General features: G+C 42.2%; 1 protein-coding gene across 4 annotated transcripts in view; it reads right to left on the minus strand.

The window, feature by feature from the left end:
• The window catches only part of IFT54 (intraflagellar transport 54), a 277,257-nt gene that overhangs the window by 57,703 nt on the left and 192,746 nt on the right, over window positions 1-26,808 (minus strand). For 3 of the 4 annotated variants that reach the window (XM_034426210.3, XM_060682393.2, XM_087885372.1), the window contains one exon: window positions 17,617-17,700. The exons of the other annotated variant lie outside the window; for it this stretch is intronic. In XM_034426210.3, the coding sequence (XP_034282101.1) occupies window positions 17,617-17,700 (84 nt within the window). The remainder of the gene's footprint in view (window positions 1-17,616; window positions 17,701-26,808) is intronic. 4 annotated transcript variants of the gene reach the window in all.

A 26,808-nucleotide genomic window follows, 5' to 3' on the forward strand; every position in this document is an offset into this window, starting at 1 on the left:
ACAGACGACTGTATTAAATTTTTAAACAGGTACCAAGTAATTGCCTTACAGGAGATTTGGGTTAGCAGTGATGAGGCCTCCATTGAGCTCCCCAGGTTTCATATTTGGCAGCTGCCAGCAAAGAGGGTAGCTACAAAGGGAACAGCCTCAGGAGGGTTGTGCATCTTGGTAAAAGCTGAATTAGGATGGAAGGGAAATGCTTGGACCCCGGCCCTTTATTTTTTCAAGCAATCCATTTGGCATATGAAGGGAAGTCAATGGTATTTGTAAATGTGTATGTTAATCCAGCAATGGGCAATCTGTGGGAGGCACTAGAGGTAAAAATATTAGATATACGTAAAAAAATTATAAAAACACCTTTAATTTTGGCAGGGGATTTTAACGCTCGTGTGGGTCCCTCGTTGGAGCCTTTTATTGAAAATGGTACAATTCCAGATGGATATTTACATAACCAACAATCATGGGACTCCTAAAATAGGAAAAATAAAGATGGGGGAAAATTTTTAACAATGGTATACAAATTGTAGGCCAGTACTCGAAAGCTAAAAGGTACCCCATAACTTTTTTTGGCCCTAAGGCATGTAGTTCTGTTGATTACTTTTGTGTTTCTCACAGCTTAGTATCAGGGGCAACTTCGATCTTGACGTTACCAAGGCCAGAAAGTGACCATCTTCCGATTGAGACGTCCCTGGCAATCCCCTCCGACTTAAGTATAAGGAATCAAACAATTCAACAAATAGGCTTCAACTTAGAAATAGCCCATGAGAGAAGACTAACATGGAAGAGGGTTGATAGTAAAGCAGTGACAGAATTCATGAATTCACCACGTATGGAAGCCTTAGCGCATATATGCTCAAATAGTACAGGTGAACAAGAGCTTATAGTATATTTTGCGGAAATATGCCACAAATTGAAGCATTTTTTCATGACCACCAAGCCAATGGGCCAGTTTGATTCTAGTTATTCAACATGGTTTGATAAAGACTGCAAGGAAAGGAAAAAATAGCTTAGGAAATCACTTAGGAGATACTTAATCAGCCCAAACATGGAATTACAGAAGGAGTATATCACTAAAAGGCAGAAATATAAGCAGCTATTGAAGAGGAAAAAGGCCTCTTATATTGACAACTTATGGGCTGGTGTAGAACAGGCAGCAAAGCTGGCCTCACCTACACTTTTCTGGTTGGAGATCTCAAAAATTATTAGAGATAGAAAACCAATAAGTGACCCAAACATTACTGCAGAAAGTTGGGAGAAGCATCTGGCCACTCCAGCAGCAGCAGAAAGCTCTGATGAGGTGATATCCTCTCTGAGCTTGATACAGGGATATGAAGTGGGAAGAAGTGTCAATCATGGAGGTGAGGCATTTAATTTCCTCCCTGAAGACAAACAAAGCTCCAGGACAGAATGCGCTCCCAGCATCGTTATTTAAAGATAACATAGCCTGGTGGGCGCCTGTCCTGGCGGGTCTTTTTATTTTTATCAATAGAACAGGGCAAATTCCTGCCAGTTGGCGTTCATCAATAATTATTCCATTATATAAAAAAGGCTCTAGAGATAACCCAGATAATTTCCGTTTAATTAGTCTAATTGATATATCAGCAAAAATTTATGCTAAGTATCTGCTTCATAAATTAGAAGATTGGATAACGAGAAATAACATTTTAACTGAAGAACAGACAGGCTTCAGGAGAGGAAGATCTACTATGGATAATTGTTTTGTGTTGGACCATCTAATAACAAAGTTTAAGTTTTGGAAAAAAACACTATCGTTATACATGGAAACCCAGGTAAGAGTTCGAGTGAATAGGACAGGATCGGGAACAAATGCAATCCCAATAAAGAAGGGTGTCAGACAAGGTTGCATCTTAGCCACAACACTTTTCAATTTATATTTAAATGACCTTCCAAAATGTTTGGAAGACATATCACTCCATGGGCCTAGTATAGGAACAAGACAGGTAAATTGCTTGTTATACGCCAATGATATAATTTTGCTGTCGGCCTCACAGGTGGAGCTACGAAGGTCACTCAGGAGGTTGGCAGCATATTGTATAAAAAATTGCTTGACAATTAACGTAGAGAAATCAAAGGTAATGATATTTAGCAGGCAACAAAAGAGGAGGAGATGGGTTTTAAATGGCAGAAGAATAGAACAAGTTCAGTCATTTACCTATTTAGGGCTAGTATTTCAGGCAAATGGCAAATGGAATAAGCAGGTAAAAGCCGGAGCTCGGAAGGCCTTGGCTCGGATGGCCCAACTAAACAAACTTATTTTAGAGAAAACTCCATCTTCATTAACCCCAGTGCTAAAGATCTTTCAGGCAAAAATTGAACCAGTACTTACCTATGGGGCAGAAATATGGGGGTCGGTTAAGTTGCCTGGGCTGGAAACTCCTCAAAATAAGTTCTTGAGGAGAATTTTGGCAGTGTCCCCTGGAACCCCAGCTTGTGTAGTAAGGGTAGAAACGGGAGTCCATGCAATTGACACAAAGGCCATGCTGAAGACTGTTTATTATTGGTTAAGAATAATCGAGATGGAGGAAGGGAGGTTACCAAAGCTAGCGCTAATGGAGCAGATTATCTCAAGTAATAAAAATAATTGGTTATCAAGAGTTCTGAAGCAGGTATCTAGCTCTGGTATTCCTTTAAATTGGCAGCAATACGATCATAGGCAGATCTGAAATTGGATTGCACAGAGATTTAAGGACATAAGTGCACAATTGGATATTGCACAGGTGACAGCAGTAAAAGTTTGCCCTTGGTTATTGGCCAATAAACAAATTTTTAAAATAGAAAAATATTTAACTGTGCCTTTGTTTCCCATCATAAGGAGATATTTTACCAAACTGAGATTAGACCAAACAACATCATTCAAACAAACATGCTTTGGGGTAGGTATAAGGGTATCCCTGTAAGTGAAAGAGTCTGTTTATGTGGGAAAGGGGAAGTTGAAACAATGTCCCATGAAATTTTTGACTGCCCCTTGTACTCAGATTTGAGAAAACATCAGCTGGGCAGGATCTTTTACGCCAGCACCCCTAAGTCTAAACAGCGCTTCTTGCAACATTGTTTGGTAGGTTCAAACTTGCAGCTGGTGAAATGGATTGCCAAATTTGCTGTAAAATTGATGGAAAAAAGGACAAAGCTGGTGCACCAGACTATGGTAGATTGCAGGAAAGATCACTTGATTTAATAATGTAATTCTAATAGTAGTTTTAAGACTGATTGGGTAGATGCAGGGGTGACATTGTAATATAAATTTAATCATATTTAATTTGTATTTTAAATTATTGTATTCTATTCTGTTCATTCTAGATCGTATTTTACTCTAATTTTATTTTAAATTGTGTTTTATTCCTATTCCAATTTCATTTTAAAATGTTTCTACCAAACTTTTGTAATAATTGTTTCTGGAGCGCTGCGCTTTGATATGGCCCAAGGGCTAATCTATTTATTTATTTATTTATTTATTAATAAAGATTGATTGATTGCATACTATCTCGGGCATGGCTGGGTCCAAGCGCAGTGGGCTCCCCCGCTGCTGCCGCTGCCACAGCTGGCTCCGGTGCCTTGCCCCTCCAGCAGCTTGCCTGGAACATCCACCCCAGATCAGAGCTGCTTTCGATGGGGACTCTGAGAAGTTGGCCTTTTTCCTTAACCAGGTGTGGGCTCACATTGACAACTATGACCCTGACTATATTTCTGATCAGGCTATGGTACGAGTGGTAAAAGCCTGCCTGGAAGGGGAAGCGGCTGAGTTGGTGAACCGGCTCTATGACGACAATGCACTGGAGCTGGGGAACATTGATATTTTCCTGCAAGAACTGAGATCCAGATTTGAGGATGAATCCCAGACCCAGGAAGCTGAGGCAACATTAAGCAGAGACAAGGAGTATGTCAAAGGAGTTCAGCAGAATTGTGGGAAAGTTGCGGCAATGGCTGAAGCGAATTCTGGCCCACTTTTTCAAAGAGGGACTGGACCCAAAACATGTGTCTGCCAAGGAGTCCCAGACTGCATCCATGAGTGGTACCAAATGGCAGTGGCCATGGACCTCAAACTTAACCAGCACAAGAAGCAAAGACCAGCCGAGAAGAAACCAAAGAGCCAGATTGAAAAACGCCAGCTGGGTCATCAGTCTAGCCCCCGCCAAGCTAAGGAACAACCAAGGGGACCTCCTGGGCAACCCATCAAATGCTTCCACTGAGGCTAGCAAGGCCACCAAGTGGCCGAATGCCTGGCTCCAGCCTAGCATAGGTGCCAAAAGGAAAAACTCAGGAGCCAGCAAAGCCAAAAATACTTGACGGGCCAATATTGGGACCTCATCTGCTTCATCATGGCACCAAAAATGACAGAAGCGGTGATTCTAGGACTGGCTTGGCTAGACAAATATGGTCCCACCATCTGGTGGGAAAGGGGCAACAGAAAACTGAGGGTCCCATCCCTCCCCCTCAACACAGCTATGGGAAGCCCTAAACATCACTCTAAATGAGACAAGAAAGCCAAAACCACATCGGAGCAAACCCCAGGAACATCCCAAAACCCCAGGGAGTACCAGGACCTAGCAGGGGTTTCCAGCGAAGAGGAATGCAACACCCTACCACACCACCGACTGTGCCCCTGAATTTGTGCCAGGGGCGAAACTACCCAAGCCAAAAATGTACTCCATGACCCCAAAAGAAATGAAAGAGCTAACAGAGTATATTGACACAAACCTAGCGAGGGGATTCATACAGCCCGCAAAAACAAGGGTATTTGCCCCAGTCCTGTTCAAGGAGAAAAATGACGGGTCAATGAGGCTATGGGTAGATTTTAGATGAATTAATGCAGTATGTGTGGAAAATATGTATCCACTCCCCCTCATGAAGGACCTACTAGCCCACCTAGCAAAAGGATGCTAGACCTGCAAGAGGCGTACTACTGAGTGTGAAGTAGGGAAGGAGATGAGTGGAAAACTGCATTCAATTGTCCCCTAGAAAGCTTCCAATTTAAAGGAATGCCATTCGGCCTCCAGGGCACCCCTGTGGTGTTTATGCAGCTAATCAACAAGGTGTTGCATAAGCACCTCTATAAGGGGGTCCTCATGTATTTGGACAATATTCTCATATTCACCAAAACCCTAGAAGAGCACATTAAACTAGTATATCAGGTACTAAAAAAACTCTTGGCGGGTAAACTATATGCCAAGCTCTCAAAATGTGAATTCCACCAGTCCCGCTAGACTACCTGGGCTATTGGGTATCTAGTGAAGGAGTGGTAATGGACCCAGGCAAAGTCAAAGCCGTTTTGGACTGGAAGCCCCTCGCACCTACAAACAGCTTCAAAGCTTCTTGGAGTTTGCAAACTTCTACCGACAGTTCATCCCCTCATTTACTAAGATTGCCCTCCCCATCACCAAACTCCTAGAAGCGGGAGAAGGGTCAAACCGCAGCCCAACCAACCATTGAACTGGACTTTAAAGTGCCAAAAAGTGTTTGAAATGCTAAAAAGATTTTTTGCCATAGAGCCAATCCTCAAACACCCAAACCCAGAGCACCCGTTTATTGTCCAAGCAGATGCCAGCAATGTGACAGTGGCCGCAGTCCTTCTTCAAAAGAATTCCAATGGCAATCTGCAGCCCTGCCCCTACACCTCCAAAACTATGACAGAGACAAAAAGGAGGTGGGCAATATGGGAGAAAGAAGCATATGCCATTTGATGGGCCTTATTAACTTGGTGCCACTTTCTCGTAGGCAGACAAGAAGTATGGACAGATCACAAAAACCTGGAGGCACTTAGGACCCAATTGAAACTTTCCTCTAAGCAGGTCAGGTGGGCACAATACTTCAATTGCTTCAATTTCATGATGAACTACATCCCTGGGGGAAAGAATCTACTAGCCGAGCCATTGTCATGAAAGCTCCAATACTGTTGTATTGGAGCTTTCAAATGAGAGGAGGTGGTTCACGCCATGCTTCCCCCTCCCAGCCAGCCTCTCTGGCCACCACCTGAAGACAAGTGTAACGGCAGCGGGCAGGAGATGGCAAAGCTCTAACAAAGATTGAAAAATGAAATGCCTAATGTCCCTTGGTACAAAGAAAACCCAAGATTGCTAACCCTCAGAGATAGGCTAGCATGGAAAGGATCCAAACTATATGTCCCCAACAGCCTGTGCATCCAAGTACTCCAAAGAAGCCATGACTCCATGTAGGCGGGGCACTTTGACTATCTAAAAACCCTACACCTGGCAAGAAGGCAATTTTGGTGGCCAAAAATGAAGAGAGACATTGAGGACTATGTAAAAAGCTGTGTCACCTGTGCAGCTGTGAAAAAGAGACCAGGGAGGCCCCCAGGGCTGCTCCAACAGGTGGCAGATCCCTCCCGCCCATGGGAGGAAATTGCTATGGATTTCATTGTGGAACTCCCTGAAAGTGGGGGGAACATGGTCATTTGGATCATGATAGACTTATTCTCCAAACAAGCCCATTTCATAGCTTGCTCAGCTATGTAAAACACAAACACATCTATAGGCTATACGGTGTTCCCCGCATAATTATTTCTGACAAGGGGAGTCCAATTCACAGCAAAAGTATTGCGGGAGTTCATAAGGTCCATCGGGTCCTCACAACAGTTCAGTTCGGTGTTCCAGATGAGCACTAATGGGGCCATGGAACGTATGAACGCGATGATGGAACAATATTTAAGGTGCTATGTAAACTATCAGCAAACCAATTGGCCAGAACTACTGCCTTTTGCAGAGGCAGCATACAATAACATGGTGCAGAGCAGTACTGGCTTAACCCCTTTCCAGGTCACTAGTGGAATGGAATTTGTCCCCATGCCCGAACTCCCAAGTGAGCCACCCTCCTCCATGTCCCTAACTGAATGGATGGAGTCTTTAAAGAAAGCCTGGGAAAACACAAAGCACTCTCTTCAGGAAGTGGAAAAAACCCATAAGGCGCAAGCTGATAAACACAGAGCCCTCCCAAAAGCCTTTCCATATTGGGAGCAAAGTCTACTACTCAACATACTGCAAGAAACTAGGGCCAAAATTCATAGGGCCTTTTCCCATAGTGAAAGTAATCAACCCAGTTACAGTGCAGCTGAAACTTCCCCGCCTGCTAGGGAAAGTGCATCCAGTCTTTCACAGCAGTAGGATCCCAGCTGAAACTGGTAGACTGGCCAGCCCCCAAGCCAATTGTAGTGCAAGGGAAGACACACTACAAAAATCAAAGAAAATCCTAGATTCTAGAATATACAAGGGGAGACTGCAGTACTTAGTACAGTGGAAGGGATATCCACTCTCCGAAGCTACTTGGGTAAAAAGTTGGGATGTGAAAGCAGACAGGTTAGTCAAACAATTTCATGACCAGTACCCTCAGAAGCCAAAGGGACTTCCAGGAGGGGGAAGAGGTGGCTAGTCAAATGCTGATTAACCCCATTTGGTTTCTTTTCTCTCCTAGGAGCTACTTGTCAACTAAGGGGGTCTGATTGTCAGCCCTGAAGTGAACCTGGCTGAAGCCATCTTCAGGGTTGCCACACAGCAGTGGGAGGGGGGAAATAGTTAGATGGGATTTTGTAGCCAAGACAATAAAGTTTTCCTGTGGGAACCAGGGACATTCTCACAGGTGGCTGGCCAGAGGAGAAGCAAGTAACCCAGCAACTGGCCAGCACCTGGATTGGACAGTGTGTCCAGTGACTTAGAGGAAAGGGAAAACTTTTACTTTTAATTAGATGAAGGTCATGGGAAATGTCAGAATCGGCTTTCACTAGTTTATGCAATAAACTGTTCTTTGAGGAGTTCAAGTGCCTTGGAGTTTTTTTTCTATGGGTGCATTACTTGGAACGCTGTTATCTAGTTTGTTTTGCTAGCCCTCTGCCAGTGAAAATGGAGCTCGCCCCCACCCCAGCTCCATTTTCACTGGCAGAAGGCTAGCAAAACAAACTAAAAACAAAAGACAAAAAAAAACCCCCTCCGTTTTTGCTGGCAGAGGGTTGCAGGAGGCCATCGCAGCTGAAAACAGAGCCTGGAAGGGCCACACACGGCCTTCCTGAGCTCCATTTTCGCTGGTGACGCACCATGGGCCGGTCCTTCACTGTTTCCAGGGTAGCCTTCAGTTTGACACCCTTGGTCTAGTGGCAACTCTTGCCACTTTGAGACTCAACTAACAAAACAAGAAACTCCAACCAAAGGAAGAAGACTGCATCCAAACTGAACAGAGTAAGGAACAAACAACTATTATAAAAAATGAATCTTTAGATAGACCGATGACAACATATCTCTCATAGAAAAAAACCCCATAAGAACAATATCTCTGCTATTCAGTCCAGTCCAGTCCAACGCCATTACAGCTGAATAATTTATTTCATATCTTTCTTCTGGAAGAAAGCATGCAGACATCTGGAGAAGAGACACCAGGAGGTGTTCCATGACAGGAAGAAAAGTAGTTCAATCTTCCCCAAGGAAAACAAGAGGTATGCTTTAGGGATAGAAGACTGACTTCTCAGAGGAATGGAATCAACAATTTGTAGAGCAGACAATCAGTTAAGAAAATATGTTATTTCCTAGGAGCAAAGATCAAAGTTGTGACTGAGAGACTTACTAAAATTATTAAGCCACAGATTATTATCCCTTTGTCCTCTTTCATATGGGGATGAATGATATGACAAAGTCTAAAAACAATATCAAACGACTATGAGCAGCTCGGCATGATAGCCAAAGAGTTAGGAGCACAGGTGATATTTTCATCTGTACTTCCAATAGAAAATCAATATTCAATGAGGGAACAACAGATTTTAGAAGTAAACCACTGGGTTATGGGATAGTGGTGCCAAGACAACTTCAGATTTCCAAACCACAATGTGATTACTTACATAAAGGGCTTCTGGCCAGGGATGGGCTTCATCTCACGAGAACTCAGAAGAATGTGTTTAGAAAACAACTGGCTCAGCTTATTTAAAGGGCTTTAGAATAGAATAGAATAGAATTCTTTATTGGCCAAGAGTGATTGGACACACAAGGAATGTGACTTTGGAATTTGTCTTTGGTGCATATGCTCTCAGTGTACATAAAAAGAAAAGATACATTCATCAAGAATCATAAGGTATAACACTTAATGATAGTCATAGGATACAAATAAGCAATTGAATCATACTAGGAAACAATCAATATAAATTGTAAGGATACAGCAATAAGTTACACTCATACAGTCATAGGTTAAAGGGCTTTAAATTAAAACTAAGACAGAATAAGAATGTAAGTCAAAATAGGCAAGAAAATGATAACACCTATGCACTCTAGATGAGTTCAAATAGCTGGGATCAGATGGACTACATCCCAGAATTGTGAAAAAGTTGGCAAATGTGATCTCAGAACCACTAAATAAAATCTTTCAAAGCTCCTGGAGCACTGGAGAAATACCAGAGAACTGGAAAAGAGCTAATGTAGTTCCGTTTTACAAAAAGGGGAAAAAAGTAGACCCTGGAAACTATACACTAAGCAGCATGACATCAATACCTGGAAAGATCTTGGAAAAGATAATCAAGCATTGCATTTGTGAGCACCTAGAAATGAACAAGACAATTACTAGAAGCCAACATGGGTTTATAAAAAACAACATGTAAACTAACCTTATTTCCTTCTTTGACAAAGTGACTAAACTCATGGCTAAAGAAAATGATGTGGATATTCTTTATTTAGATTTCAGTAAGCCATTTGGCAAAGTAGACCAGAGCCTACCTCTTGGCAAAATAGAACAATGTGAGATAGATGGATTTGCAATTGGCTGACCAACCACACTTGATGGGTAGTCCTCAATGGAACATCTAGATCAGGGGTGTCAAACTCAAGGCCTGTGGGCCGAATCCGGCCCACAGAGCTGTCCTGGAAACAGCGAAGGACCGGCCCAGGCCAACTGGGCACTGATCTACAACCTGGCAGAAGTCATCTGGGCCGGAACATGGTCAGCCTTACATTTGCGAGGCCAGCCGGAAGCCAGCGAGAGGCCACACCTGCCCTGCCCCCACCCCGCCCCCTAGGCATGTACACAGGAGGTGAGCACACTCCTGGCATCCCTGGGGACCATCTTGCCCCACAGGTTGACTGTGTTCTGAGACAGGGGACGGTGAGGCAGTGGGGCAGTCTCTCACTGTCTCCATAGCCACTGCAAAGTTCAGATCTAAGGCTGACCGTGTTCAGGCCTGGATGGCCGCCACAACTTGTAGATCAGCACCAGTCGGCCTGGGCCAGGCTGAGGTGACACAGACTGGTCCTTTGCTGTTTCCAGGGGTTGTGGCAGCACTGCTGGTGGCCATGCTGCCGGCAGCCGTGGTTTTTCCATACGATGGCTGGGATGGTCACAGTGAAAGGGAAGCCTTGGAGGCTGCGAGACCAGGCTCAGAAAGGGACAAGGGGAGGGAGAGAGACTGGCAGCACTTCTCTTTTACTGGGACAGCCCCGCCCCCATTGGAAAGCTCATGCCAGGCACCTGCCCCTGGTACTTGCGGGCTCCCAGTCCTTTGAATCTGCCAGGCAGGAGTTCCACTGGCAAAGCAGGTCCAGGTTTCCCAATCAGTGGGTGGAGGAAAGGCTGCCGAAGCCTTGTACCACACCCTGCACTCTGAGGTGGCGCCCGCAGATGGGGCTTGGCCAGGGGCATCTGTGGGTGAGGCTGCGAGCTGTCGCATCTGGGGGGTGCTGGGGGGCAGAGTGAGTTTAGGGTATGCTGCAGAGGTTGTACCCCAGCTCAGCACTTGGATGGGTGGATCAGAGAGACACTGCAGCGTGGGCGTCTAGCAAGGGAGCCTCTGGGCACATGCAGAGCGCCCCTCACTTGCTTTATGCTTGGGCTAGGGTCTGCAATCAAGAAGCCAGCTATGGCTCTCCAATGGGGGTTTGTCCCAGTGAAAGGGAAGCCTTGCGGACTGCGAGGCCAGGCCAACGAGCAGAGCATGGAAGCTCTGGTGCTGACGCAGCACTGATCTATTCTACAACCTGGTGGTGGCCATCTGGGCTGGAACGCAATCAGCCTTAGATCTGACTCGAGAGGCTGCCCTGCCCCTGGATGTGCTCACAGGAGGCAGAGTATGTGCACGTGGCCTGGTGTCCCTGGGGACCATCTTGTCCCACAGGCTAACTGCGTTCTGAGTGTCCCCCTTTCACCCAGGATGCCAGTGTTTTCCTCCTCCTGTGTGCGCACCCAGGGGTGGGGCCAAGGCAGCGGGATGGTCTCTTGCTGGCTCCAGGGTAGCTGCACAGATTGGATCTAAGGCTGGCCATGCTCCGCTCCAGATGGCCTCACCTTCTAGATCAGTGCTGTGCCTGCACCAGTGCCTCCATGCACGGCTCACTGGCCTGGCCTCGCAGTCCCCTTTCCCACACATGGGAAAGCCATGGCCATCAGCAGCACTGCCAATCTCCTTCCTGAGCATGGAGGAAGATTGGGACGGCATGAAAAACGTTTGCAAGCCAACAAGACTTCGGGGCAGCAAAATCCCTTGCTTCAAGCCTCCCATTGGCTTGCAAACGTCTTTTGTACTGTCCCAATCTTGGCATGAAAAGTGTTTGCAAGCTGACAAGACTTTGGGGCAGCAAAATCACCTTGCTTGAAACCTCCCATCAGTTTGTAAACACTCTTTGTGCTGAAACTGGAATGGTGCAAAAGGTGTTTTCAAACCGATGGAGGCTTCAAGCAAAGTGATTTCACTGCCCCAAAATTTCATCATCTTGTAAATGTTCTTCAGCCAAATCTGATACAAGCCTCAGTTCACAGAGAACAGAGGCCTAAACTACTGTAGTGTGAGATCAATAGCTCAAGATCTTGCACTATTGATCTCGTGTGATCTTTCACTACAGTACTGCATGAACTGCAGGGCATTGGTGCTTCTGCGTGGCTGAGGAGGGTGCCCAGGGGTCGAACAGTAGTGCACGGACTGCAATGGGGATGAAAATGGGAAGCTGCCATTGGCAATGGGTAGGCAGTAGTGAAAAGGGGCTTCCCATTTTGACCTATCCCCACAGCCGTTGCCTCTGCGCCTGGACTCCAGCCTAAAACTGAATGGGCAGACCACACAGTGCCCGAGCACCGTTTGATCCCCCAGGCACCCTCCCCAGTTGCCCGCAAGCACCAATGCTCTACTGGCCCCCCAGGCTTTGGTGCTCACCCTGGATCACCCCTCCCAGACATGTTTCATGATCATGTGAAGTGATATTACCACTTTATACTGCACTATAAACCACTTGGAATATTGCATCCAATTTTGGTCACAATGATACAAAAAAGATATTGAGACCCTAGAAAGAGTGGAGAACAACAATGATGATAAAGAGGAGAATACTTCAGAAAATGATGCCCCAAGTGGCAGGATAAATTTCTTCCTGCCAACAAACAGCTGACTTTGCTTCCAAGCCATTTGTTTGGCAGCACACTTCCCAGATTTGAACAGAGCAACTAGGAACGGCCCAAGATAACTGTGTACTTGCTTGGGAAGAAGAATATAGACAATTGCAATTCTTGTTGAGAGCAATTGGAACATCGGGTCATCATCTTTTCCTGTCAGGTGTTTGTTTTCTAGGTGCACCTTGGTTTTTAATGTCACATTTTGAAGTTTTTTTCTCTTGCTTTTGACATGTTTAACTAATCATCTAGTTGAATGCTGATTTATTTTATACTTTCTTGCTGGACTGTTAATTTTTTACCTTTTTTATTGCTTTGCTTTGGAGTTAGGATTATATTAAAATGAAAACAAAATATATTAAGAATTCACATTATGCATTATAGATTTTTTATAATGCCCACAAAAAGAAATATAAAAGAAAGGCGAAAGCCAGATCAACTTAATCTCAAAGTGTTCTTGGAAATCTCCCTCCCCCCCAAAAAAAGCTTTTTGATTTACAAGCTTTGAATGAAAATTTAGATTAAAAATTTAATGATTTGATAAATCAACCTAAGGACAATACTCAGATACAGGTACTTGCAGTTAAAGCAAACTTGTAATTGGATGGATTGGAAGTCAATTTGTTGCTGACAGAATTGAAAGAGAAAGAGCTTTGTTTGAGAATTGCAGGGTTGTTGGAGAAGGCTGAAAGGAGATGAATTTAAAAGTCTTAGAGACGGCAGTGATCAGTGGATCAGTGATGAACTGGGCTTTCTTAAAAAACAGATGGAGATTATGGAATATTCTGATTGAATATTCAATCAGAAGAAAACTGTTAACAGATGATACAGTTCAACTGGCACAAAAACCGTCTGAATGACAAGTGCTGTGGAGACATTCACAAAAGAGAACTATGACTTTGGGGCATGAGATACCAGGAAATCTCATGTTGTTGGGAAAATTCCAGTTACAATTTTAAGGAAAAGCTTTATTATTAAGAATCAACCAAAGATATCTGATCCTGGAGATAATGATTGCAATGGTGTGTGGTAGTTTAGAAGCTGTATTGGACTTTGTGCATGTGAAATACAATAATAGATTGTTAGCAGCATGTTAACTGATTTTTTTTTTATAGTAAATAGATGAAAGGTCAGATTAATTGGGCAAATAGAGCTGTAGAGGTTTTGCAAAGGAGGGGGGAACTATTCAGTGGTTCCTGGCTTCTAAGTATTATATTTTAACTGCTTATGTCTAAAGCAGGGGTATCAAACTCGATTTCATTGAGGGCCACATCAGGGTTATGTTTGACCTCGGGGGGGGGGCAGGTGAGTTTGACCAGAGTGGGCACTGTCAGCATGATGACACTTGTGTCGGGGGGCACCTGTGGTGGCCCGAGCGCTCTGCCACCGAAAACTGGCTCCCAAGCTCCGTTTTTGGCTGCAACGGCCTCCTGCAACCCTTTGCCAGTGAAAACGAAGCTCGGGAGGGCCGCATGCAGCCCTTGCAAGCTCTGTTTTCACTGGCAGAGGCATCGCGGGCTGGTTCTTTGCTATTTCCAGGGAGGCCCCACGGGCCAGATCTAAGCCCGTGGACTGGATCTGGCCCCCGGGCCTTGAGTTTGACATCCCTGGTCTAAAGCCTAAACAAAAATGTGTTTGTTCAACAGAAACTTTGATTTTGTGACCAGTTGACAAAAGTTTCATATTTATAGAGACAAAGCAGGCAAATTATTATCTTTTTAAGCAGTTAGAAAAAGAATATATACTTGGACAGCAAATACACAAAGACAGTCAAAACCTCTCAAAAGGATTCAGAAATTAGTAGATTTTCTAGATTTGTGGCTATACTGCAAATTACTTTCTTGAAGAAGCCCCAAGTATAGTGCCCCATCATGTTTTCATTATACTGTCCTTGGTAATGACATTCAAAGTCCAGTATATCCTGGTGAAAATGCTCATCTTACTCCTCTGAGTAAGCACCCATGTTGTCCTTGAATTTATCAAGAAGAGCATCAAGGATATGGACTTTGAGGGACATTTTGCATCCCATTTTGGCATAGTTCTTTATGAGAGTCTGAAACAGCTGCTCATAGTTTTCAGCCTTGTGATTGCCCTATGAAACTGTTCCAAGACACTTTTTCAACTGTTCCAAGACTATTCAGCTTCTTGGCAAATTTGTCACACTGTATGATCTTCTTTATCTGTGATCCGACGAAGATACCAGCTTTAACTTTTGTCTTTGACAGCTGTGAAAGAGATCTTGGAGGTATTTCAAAGCTGCAGCCTTCTTGTCTAGAGCTGTGACAAATTGTTTGATGTCTAACTTGATGTGCACAAGTGGCATCAGCACCTTCCAAGGGTCTACCAGTGGCTCCCATTTTATGTTATTCTTTCCTACAGAGAATTTGGTCCACTGTAGCCAGTCCTTCTGTGATAGTGCACCTTAGTATTGTTGTGGTCCGTCAGCAGCCTGCAGAAGCTGGCAGCGGAGTCGGACAGCGATGAGGCTGAGGAAGAACATGGTCCAGTCCTGGAGGCTGGGGAAGGCCCGGATGAGGGCTCTGCATTGGAGGCAGAGATGGGCCAGGGCCATTGGGGAGTGATGTGTGGACTTCGAAGCCCCCAGAGGCTGACAGCAGAGAGGCAGAGGAGCAAAAGGAGCCTGTTCCTAGTGCACGCATGAGAAGAGCTTCCAGAAGGCAAGAGCAGCTAAAGCAAAAAGGACAACTCAGGAGTAAGGCCAAGAGATTTTTGGCCCCTCCCATAAGGCTTAAAAGACCAGCAACAGCTCTTGGCCTCTTTGCCAGAAAACAACCGTTGAGAGATTTGCTTCGTGTTTGAATGTATTTCTTTCTTGTCAGCATCTTCTGTTCCTGAACTGTTGCCAAGAAAAGCCTAAAGGAGGGTGATGGGATGGAGAAGCCCAGCCACAAATTAGGAGATGTAGGCAGCATACCCAGAGTCAGCCATAAAGGACTCAGATTCCTATACACTAATGTTCAAAGTTTACGGAACAAACAGAGTGAACTTGAAGAACTAGTGCATGAAGGCAGGTGGGATGAAACACATGGTACTGGAATGTACTGATGGAAGGATACAAACTATTCAAAAGAAACAGAGCTAACAAAAGAGGAGGCAGAGTTGCATTATATGTAAGAGATCATTACAAGAATGCATAAAACCAAGGATGAAAGCCTCCTATAAAGCATATTGGTTAATATAAAAGGGAAAAAGAATGACATTGCCATACTACAATTTTGGCCATTCAACCAAACAAAAGAAAAAAGAAAAAGAAATTTTTGCTAATCATTTAACAATGATTACCATAGTAGTAATTGGGGACTTTAACTACCCTGATTTTAACTGGGAGACAACTCATCATCAAATGGGATATCGAACAAGTTCCTGACCAACCTAGCTAACAATTTTGTCATCCAGAAGATAGAAGAAGGAACTAGAGGGACAGCTATACAGGACCTACTGTATTTTTCGGTCAATAAGATGCACCCCCCCGCCCCCCCCCAAAAAAGTGGTGGAAATGTCTGTGTGTCTTATAGAGCAAATGTTGCTGAAGCTCCGCCCACCTGCCAGCCCCACCCCTTGGCCTCCCAGCAATTTGCCTCCTTGCAGCAAACAGCCTGGTCAGCTTCAGCACAGTCTGATTTAGCACAAGCAGTTGATTGGCTGTTGGATCGGCCTCCCGGAAAATCGCCGATCAGCTGTTCCAGGCTATAGGGATTACTGCTGTCACCGCCCATCGCCGCCTCCGCACACCCTGTTTTCTGCCTCCGTGCGCTCCATTTTCTGCCTCCGTGCATCCCGTTTTCAGTCCATTCCAGGTGGTGGGGATCGCTGCCGCCTATCACCACCGAACGGTTTTGTTAACAGTTTTGTTAGTAACGTTTTTCAGAACTGGTTTGCCATTGTCTCCTTTCTAAGGCTGAGAGAAAATGACTGGCCAAAGATCACCCAGCAGACTTTGTGCCCTAAGGAAGGACTAGAATTCAAAATATCCCAGTCTTTGGCCTGATGCCTTAATCCAGGGGTGTCAAACTCAAGGCCCAAAGGCCTGTGGGGTGCTTAGATCTGGCCTGTGGGGCCACCCTGGAAACAGCAAAGGACCGGCCCATGGTGCCTCGGCTCGGCCCAGCCCAGGCTGATCACGCACGGCCCTCCTGAGCTCTGTTTTCGTTGGCAAAGTGCTTTAGGAGGCCAATGGATCTTGGCCAAAAATGGATCTTGGGAGGGCCACTAGCAGAGTGCTAGCAAAACAAACTACTAGCAAAAGTGGCATTTGATCGCAAGGCAAGGAAGCATTGAGATATGTTTCCCCTTTTGCATTTGAGCATCCAAGAAGGGTCAGAAAAGGAGAAAGAGGAAAGACAAAGAAAAAGGGAAGGGAAGAATGGAAGAGTGTAAGGAAGGGAAAATAAGGAAAGAGGGGAAGTAAGAAGTAAGAAAGGAAAATGAAGAGGGAAGGAAAAAGAAGGGAAGGAAGGAAGGAAGGAAGGAAGGAAGGAAGGAAGGAAGGAAGGAAGGAAGGAAGGAAGGAAGGTTATAATGAGAGGGAGGGAAGCCCTGCCTTAGTACTTGGCCACCAGCAGCCTTGATGCCCTTTCGCCATCCGCTTGTCTCCTCCTCCATCCATCCTCCTCCATCACTGAGCATGCCTTGGTTACAAGGCTGGGTCTCCTTGCATGGAGAGGGAGTTGGCCTTCCTCTGACCCACATACTTTGCCCTCCCACATATACCATGAGCAACTTGACCAAGGAGGATGAGCACAGCAGCAGCAGCCTCGAGGAGGAAGTAAGCACAGCTGGGAACCCCCTTGGGGAAGTGGGATTGTGCTGTGCTGGGCTGTGGGGTCCCAGTGCCCTAGGAGCTCAAGGGCCAAGCTGGGCCCTTGCCCTCCACTGCCTAGGGCTCTGAACACCCTGTCTGGGGGTCCTCCGCATGGCCTGAGAGGAGGCTCCTCTGGAGGACAAGGGTTTGGCCCTCTCCCTGATCTCGTCTTTCTCCGCTGGAGACAATGGATCCCCCCAGCCCTGCCCAGCCCATCACAGGTGCCCCCGACATGAGTGATGTCAAGCTGGCCACGCCCACCCCAGCCACACTCACCTGGCTTCCAGAGGTCAAAGACAACCCAATGAAATAAGAGTTTGACACTCCTACCTTAATCACCACACCAAACTGACTCTCATAGAATAGTTAAGTATATCAATAATATTAAGATTTTTTCATTATTCATAATTTGTCCCTACCTTTCTGGAATTAAAATCTCTGTACTTTGTTGTCGTTTTATACGGGGTGGAGCTGGTCGTGCACTGCTGGGTCGTGGTAGCCTTCTGTTAAGTAGGGAAGAAATTGTTTTAATAGTAAGCAATTACTATTTACTGTTATTGCTATTATTTCTATATAATTATAAATTAATTTCAAATATCCTCTGTATATATCTTTAATTTCAGATATAAATGCATCTTTGAGAATTAAGCAAGTATGTATTAATGTATCTGAATTATATATCTTTCAATTGTAATATATCCAAACAAGTTTAGATTCTGATTCACATACTTTAAATTACAATCTTAAATTCTAAAAATAAATTCTAGCAACACAAGTGTTTTCACTTATTACTCTTGATCTAAACAGGCTATACACTCTTTATAGACCTGGTTTATGGACAACAAGGTCTGACAGTTACAGCAGAGGTGGAGCAGCCAAGGCCCAGTGGCATGCAAACTGTGGCTCCCTAGACTCCTGAGAGGGCAATGTCAAATGGCCAAATTTCAGTTTGTTTGTTCTTAAAAACAGGAGGAAGGAATTAGAAGTCATCACAAACTGAAACTATTTAATAGTTTTATAATCCCATCCCTTCTCTCACAACTCAGATGATAATGTTCAACAAAATGGCTGAACTCAAATGACAATATGATTTCATTTAAATGAAGCAGGTTGCAAATATTTAACTCCTTCAAAACCTTTTTGAAAACCCCAAGGATCTCAAAATAATACAAAAAATATTGGCAAGTATGTGGATACTGCCAAATGCTGATCCAATTGAACAAATGAAAAATTTCTCTCCATTGTTATAAACAGAAAATTTACATTTCTGTCTGTGTGAATATAGGTATTTTCCCCAAGAGGTACTGTTATTTTGGGAAACTATTTTTTTCAACTAACAGAGCATCCAGAGTATAAATAATAACTACTTTTCTACAGTGGCAGCAGAGACTGGGTGGCAGGGCAATGCTTCAGCGTGGGCTGCAGGCAGCAGTGAAATGCACTTACTTTCGCTACCGGTTTGGAAATGTGAGCGCACTTGCGTGTGCCTCTTCTGCACATACGCAGAGGGTCAAAAATGGGACATAATGATGTCCCGGCAGGTGGGTAGAGCCTCCCGCCGTCAGCAGTACCTATTCACACGAGTTGGATAGATCCAGCCAGATTTCACTGCTGGCTGCAGGACACAAAGACAAGAGTCAGCAAGTGCAGTACAGTAGTATTGGCAGCATGACCTGAGCTTTGGCAACAGTAGCAACTGGCTAGTGGCAAGAGCTTGGTGGGGCCAGGGAAAGAACTTTGAAAAGCCAAAAACAGGATGTGCAACGTGAAGTCAAGCCCAATGCCTAGGGACCTTCATGAAAGACTTAGGGCTGTGTGGTTACCTGTGTGGCCAGTGGCCACAAGAGTTGGGGTTACATTGGAGGACTAAAGGCCCCTGAAATGTTTGAGTGCCCACTACCTGTGGCCTTATTCTAGATCACCAGTCCCTCCTGGGTCAGGGGGATGCAGATGATCATCTTCAGAACTGTGCTGAGGAATCTGTTCGAGATCTGATGGACAAATCACTTGGATTCATTCCCAGTTGGAACCAGGCATGGTTCAGGTGCATCTGAGATGCCTAGGGAAAGGTCTTCCCTGGTTATTTGGGGACAGTTTGATCCTGTTGGACCTGATGAAGTGAACAATTAGATCTCTGTCCTGTCTGGTTGATGGACAAATAAGTAGCAGATGGGTTTAAGCAACAATAAACTTTTCCTGAGGCCTTTTAAGGAGGCTTAGTTCACCTCCTTTAAAAAAAAACATCATTTGATCCCATTTATCTGGACAATTTTTGTCCAGTTTCCCATCTTCCCTTCTTAGGGAAAGTAATAGAAAAGATGGCTGCTTGGCAGCTTCAGAGGGTCCTAGATGAAATGGATTATCTGGACTCTTACCAATCAGGATTGAAGCCTGGGTTTGGCCACCAAGGTTTACATCTTTACATCTCTACCCCTGGTGATCCAACTGACACTGTTGCTGCCCTCTCGAGATGCTTAGAAACTATAGGGGCCTGGATGGAAGACAACTGGCTGCAGCTGAACCCTGGCAAGATCAAATGGCTCTGGACATGGATCTTCAAGATCCGGGACCTCAACTATCTTAGTTTTGGATGGGCTTGCACTCCCCTAGACAGACCTGCTCCACCACTTGGGATTCTCCTGGATTCACGACTCCTGGTCAAAGAGCAGGTGGCAGGCATGGCTAGGAAAGTCTTTGCACACCTTTATGCTGTGTGTCAAGTTGCAGCCTTTCCATGGATCAGGAGTCGCTGAGCTCAGTCATTCAAGCCTTGTCATCTCATGTTTGAACTACTGCAATAGACTCTACATGGGGCTACCCTTGAAGAGCATTTGGAAGCTTCAATTGCAGCAGAGTGCAGTGGCATGGGCAGTTCTTGGATTTCTTAGGGTAGCTAAGTAGTCATGCCACTACTCCACAAGCTGTACTAGTTGTCAGTTTCCTTCTGGATGCAATTCAAGATGCTGGTTATTACCTTTAAAATCCTGTATGGCATGGGTCTAGGTTATTTGAGGATTCATCTTACCTTGGGACTGAGCCATCATCTCAAGAATGAGAGGGACACTATGGCCCGTAAGCCAATAAATTCCAGCTGACAGGGTTCCGGAAAAGGCCTTCTCTACCATGGCTCCTGCCTTTTGGAACATCTTACATACTAAGGTGAGATTGGCTCCCATTCTTCTGATCTTCCTTAAGGGCCCAAAGACCTGGCTGTCCCAGATGTCTTGGGGTCCTAATGGGGGACCATCACACTGGACACAGTTCATGGCAATCGTTGGGGGGGCATGACTAGCATCATGGCAGAACAACGGATCTTTTGGGGGCTCCCGAGGGACTGTCGATATCCCAGCTGTTAGGTGGTCCTTTTGGACCTGGGTTGTCTTGTAGGGACGACGAGCAAGGGGAGCACATTCTGTGAATCTCAGGGAACTTGCAAATTCCCTGATAGAGCCAGAAAAGCTCCCTAAACATACGGTTGAGAAGGCGACCATTATGAGTTGCTACGAAGCTGGGGCAGCCACTGCAGAGCACGGAAGTGAAAGGAAGGTGTGATCAGTCTGGGTGAGATATTTTGAATATTTTTTACTACCTTTTAAACTGAATTAAAGAAGAACCTCCTTGGAACAGCAAAGGAGAGTGTGACCTTGAAGGAGGAGGTGGAATTGGGTGTTTTACCTATTCCACCCCCGGAAGAATGGCAGCGAGAAAGGCGGGTGAAGCTAAGAAAATAAAGGAATAAAAGAAAAATTGGTTTATAAAGATTGGGCTAAAGTCTGAATCTGGACTGGATACTTCAATTTTTAAATTGGGGATAATTGACTAAAGAATACGTGATTAGATGAACCTTTTTGGAACTTTTTATTAAATTTGGACTTTAACTTGCTGTGACGGTACTGTAATGAGGGGAAGAAGGAGAGAGAAATAAAGCAACAGTGCCACCTACAGGCAAAGGTTAAAATTGGAGGATATACTAACAAAGATGAAATATAACCTTGGGAGCTAAGAAAGCTTGTGAACTAAATTGATAAGCAGTTGTTTTCACTAAACAATTCAAGATATAGAGTGAAACACTGGAGACTTTGTTTTTTCTCTTTGAGAACAGTGCAGCTCTTGGAATCTAAAAGGCAAAAGACAAAACAACAGAGACAAACTAAGGAAATCTACACTGGCATTTTGGAATAAGGCTTTTGTTCTTTTTTTCTTTTTATATATTTTTGTTGTTGTTGTTTCTTTGGTTGACATCAGTGGTTTTTTCTTGAGTTTCTTTCTTTTTCACTGTTGTTTTGGGTTGAATTGTGAATTTGCTTACAGGAATATATATGCTGGATAATGACAGTTTTTGGTGGGCCGATTTGGATTACAAAATTTTATTTTATAAACTCCTCTTTTAGAGGTTATTTGGATTAAGGTTGTAAGAACCTGAAGTAAAGAAGTTGGAAAAATTCTGAGAAGGACATCAAAGTTTTTGGACTTGGATTGCAATTGGATTATTCTTTTTTTCCTTTTTTAATCTCTTCTTTCTTTTTCTTTTCTTTTTTTTTAATCTCTTCTCTTCCCTGTCTTTTTATATTTTTTACACTTGATGGGTTACAAGATATAAGGCATGGCAAAATGAAGAAAACACAATCAGCGCCAGCTTCAGTGAGTTTGTTTGCAATTTCTAGCCCTGCGGGTCACAGAACATTGGAGGCCATGATACAACAACAAGAAAAATTAGAAAAATCTAATGCCATGCAACTAGAATTGAAAAGCATGATACAAGCTCTCCATGAGGATTTGAAAGAAAGAATAGGCAAGATAGATGAAAGAATGAAGAAAGTGGATTGAATTCGGCAATAAAAAGGAAAAAAGTTTTTAACAGAGAGACTAAAACAGGACATAATTTGCTTACAAGAAGTCCACATTAGAAAACAACATGGAAAAGTTTTGGAATACCCAAAAATGGGGAAATTATACGCCTCGCTTGCACAGCAAAGTAAAAGAGGTGTAGCACTATATATAAAAAAGACAATTAAAGCTAAACAAATATTTCTGGATGAGGAAGGAAGAATTTTGATGATGGAGATAACGTTGAATAACAAACAAATATTGTTAGTGGCGATATATGCACCAAATGAGAATCAAGAATATTTCTATAGTAAACTATATAGAAAAATAATAGAACTGGAATATGAGAATATATGTATTGTAGGTGACTTCAATGCAATTGTGGATGCAGAATTGGACTATAAAACTAAAAAAAGAAATAAAAGAGCTAGGAAGATACTTCCAAAAAATCTTTTTTAAAATGGTGGAAGAATTAGATATGCAAGATGCTTGGCGAGGGATACATCCAGACAAAAATCAATATACATTTTATTTTAATAGACATGTCTTGGTCTAGAATAGACATGATGTGGATATCAACTGAGCTACTACCCAATATACAAGAAATAAGTATAGAAGTAAGCACATGAGCAGATCGTAATCCAATGAATTATATGGAGAGACTAAAAAAGAAGCTAAGATGGACAATGAACTAAACAATTTTAAAAGAAAAATAATTTATACAATTTATGGAAAGAGAGCTGGCCTTCTTCAAAGAGAATAGAAAAGAAGAAACATTATTACAAAATGTATGGGATACAGCAAAAGCATATATTAGAGGACTGGCAATAACATATGTGGGAAAAAGGAATAAAAAGAAAAGACAAACTCAAAAGCAATCAGAAGAGGAATATAAGAAGCTAGAGATAGAAAAAAACCCACGAAAAAAGAATATCAAAAATCAAATGGACTTGAAAAAACATAAACTAAACTTAATAGAAAAAGAAGACTTGGCACAAAAGATTAAGAGAGCTAAACAATACTTTTTTGAAAATGCAAATAAACCAGGAAGATGGTTGGCATATAGACTGAAAAAAGAGCAGAAGAAGCTAATTGACCAACTAATGGATGAGAAAGGGACTTTACATTATAGAAGTGAAGAAAAAAAGGGAATGATCCATGACTACTATGAAAAATTATATAAGCAAGAAGCAATCTCAGAAGAAGAAACAAAACAATATTTGGAAAAAGCTGAATTACATACAATACCAGAGGCATTTAAAAAGGCACTAGAGGAAAGAATAACAATGATGGAACTCACAGAAGCTATCAAAAGGCAAAAGAATTACAAAACACCGGGTCCAGATGGACTACCAGCAGAACTGTATAAAACACTACAAAATGTTATAAGTAATATGATGTTGGAAGTATTCAACGACCTGCTGATAGAGGCAAAAATACTGACTTTGTGGATGGAGGCATATACTATATCGAAAGAAGACACAGACTTACAACAGATAAAAAATTACAGACCGATCTCTATGTTGAATGCGGATTATAAGATATTTGCTTCAATTATAGCAGAAAGATTAAAGAGATTCTTAAATGAGTTTATACATACAGATCAAAATGGATTCTTCCCTAAAAGACAAATTAAAGACCATATGAGAATAATCTTGAACACATTGGAATATTATGAAGTGCATCCAGGGAAACAAATGGCCTTGATTTTCCTTGACATTCAGAAGGCCTTTGACAACGTGAACTGGCAATTTATGCTGATGCAACTAAAAGTTATAGATTTTGGAGAAAAATTTATTAATATGATTAAGACAATATATCATAAGCAATCAGAAAGGATGGTGGTAAATGGAGATATGACTGAAAAGGTTAATATTATGAAGGGTACAAGACAGGGATGTCCTTTATCCCCATTGCTATTTGTATTGAACTGGAGGTATTAAACAGAAATATAAGGCAGGATAAGGGGATAAAGGGTATGGAAATAAAAAAGGAGAAATATAAGTTGCAGGCATTCGCAGATGATTTGGTATTTATCTTAGAAGATCCGCAAGAATCAGGACCAAAGCTATTAAAAAGAATAGAAGAATATGGTGAGGTGGCAGGACTGAAAATTAATAAAGACAAAATGAAAATCTTAGTGAAAAAACATCACAGAAAAACAGAAAAGGGACTTGACAAAAAGATTAGATATCCAGATTACAAAGAAAGTAAAATATTTAGGGATACAATTAACAGCAAGATGTGTAACGATCAAGGAAGACAACTACTATAAGCTAAAATAGCAAATTGAGGTAGATTTGGATAGATGGAAAAACCTGCAATTATTGTTAATAGGAAGACTAGCTACAATTAAAATGAACATATTACCGAAAATATTGTTTTTATTCCAAACAATCCCGATAAAATTGGAGAAAAAATATTTTGAAGAGCTCAATAAGATAATAGTGAAATATATATGGCAGGGGAAAAAAGTGAGAATCAATCTAAAAATATTACAAGACGTAAGAGCTAGGGGAGGGTTTGGACTACCAAACTGGGTATTATATTACCAGGCAGCAGCGCTAACTTGGATGAAGGAATGGATTGTATTGAGAAATACAAGGTTATTGACATTGGAGGGACATGACCTGCAATTAGATTGGCATGCTTTTTTATGGTATGGGAAAAATAAGATACATGGTTACTTCCAAAGACACTATATAAGAAATGTTTTGTTATTAATATAGGGAAAAATTAGAGAGCAACACTACTTGAAGATACCAGTCTGACTTTTGACAATGGATGCACTTATACATCCAAATACTATTAATATAGGAAATATTTTTAGATATAAAGATATTTTGTTGGAAAAGGGGGAACTTAAAATGAAATGTGAACTGGAAAAGCAGGGGATTCGTAAAGACAGTTGCAAATACAATCTAGATATTAAAAGGATGCTAAACTTTATGGTTTTTATATGGAACTGACAGAATTGGATAAGGTATTGACAGGAATGGAAGAAAGAATGATAAAAAAAATTGTACAGTTACTTATTGAGCATTAAATTAGAAGAACAACAAGTCAAAAAAACAATGAGAGTATGGGCGAAAAACTTTGGTCACATGATAGAGCTAGATAAATGGCAGCAACTATGGGATAGGAATTACAAATTAACATTGTCAACTGCATACAAGGAAAGATATAAGATGTTTTACAGATGGCACTTATTACCCGAAAGACTGGCAAAAATGTTTAAAGATAAATCAACTAAATGTTGGAAATGTCAACAGACACTGGGGTCAAATTATCATATGTGGTGGCCATATGTGGAAGCAAAAAGATTTGTATGTGGCTGGAGAAGATGACGCAACAACATATTGATTTAAAACCGGAATTGTTCCTGTTGGGGATTTTACCGGGAATTTATAGTAAAGAAACTGTATATTTGATTATTCATGTAATAACCGCAGCTAGAATTGTATTTGCACAAAACTGGAAAAGCAAAGATCCCTATAGATGGAAAAGTGATTAAGAAAATATTAGAATGTGCAGAAAGGAACAGATTAAAGAATGAATCAGATTATTATAATATATGGGAGTTATTTTATCAATGGTTAGAGAATAAATACGAAAGCAATGTATTGTAAAAATAGATAAGAAGAGAAATATTAGGTTTATGTTACTTTATCTGTATTATTATTATTATTATTATTTAGTATTAATATAAGAATGAATGTAAGAAATGAATATGGTGGTAAGTTTAATTGTTAAGACACAAAGAATTTTATATCCAGATGACACACTGTTTAATGAAAGATGGAATGTTTGTATTAAAAGAAAAAACAACAACAAAAACAATGAATTAAGAGCCCTCGCCCCTCACAGCACAGCCAGCTCCCTCTCTCCCAATATTTTAACTATATTTTTTCTTTAATTGTAACTCAATTGTTATCATTTTAGAAATATTTACCACAGGGTTTTATGCTTTTAATGCTGTAAGCCACCCACAGTTGTTTTGAAATGAGATGGGTGGCAAATTAATCTAATAAATAAATAAATAAATAATAAACATGAAAAAATTGAAATAAATAAAATTTAAGAATTTAACTCAGATATAATATTGGTTTCCTAAACTAGCTTATACTTTGGTGATCACCTGATAAGTAATCATTGGGATAATCAAAAGTATTCCAATATCAACATGTTTTGAGTTCAAAACTCAACAGAACATGAAAGTGTTCTGAAAACAAAATGCTTGAAAAACACTTATGTTTGATCAAAACATTAAATGTATTCTGATTATTATTTTTTTTTAAATCTCAAGCTAACCAATAGAACAGCAGACATCAGTCATAACCCTGTTCCTATTGGATAAAAAGCAGCAATTTCAACAATAGTAAGCAAGGAAGCGAAGCAACTACAATTTAAAGCAAGCAAGGCGGTCCAATGGCATTAGATAATTGTATAAGTGACAGCTTTGGGCAATTAGCATGGTGCAGAGTTCTGGTTTTGGGCACTACTTTTGTGTATCATCTTCAAAAGTAAGTAGCAGTCTCAATACAATCATGTAATTCATCTAAGCAGGTAGAAAATGTTTTACATTTCTGTTCCATGACAGGATAAGAGACAGGATCCCAGACATCTGCCACTGCAGTTACCAGCACCTCCTGTGCTGTGAGACACAGGTAATAGAGATAAACATGAGCTAGATGAGCATGGTTGACAGCTAGCCGTCAGAGCAGCCAAAGTTCAAATATCATCACAGAAATATGAACAACATACCTAATTATACATGCACATTA

Source organism: Pantherophis guttatus, chromosome 1, assembly GCF_059756535.1.
Source record: "Pantherophis guttatus breed Tessera chromosome 1, ASM5975653v1, whole genome shotgun sequence".
Classification (NCBI taxonomy): Eukaryota; Metazoa; Chordata; class Lepidosauria; order Squamata; family Colubridae; genus Pantherophis; species Pantherophis guttatus.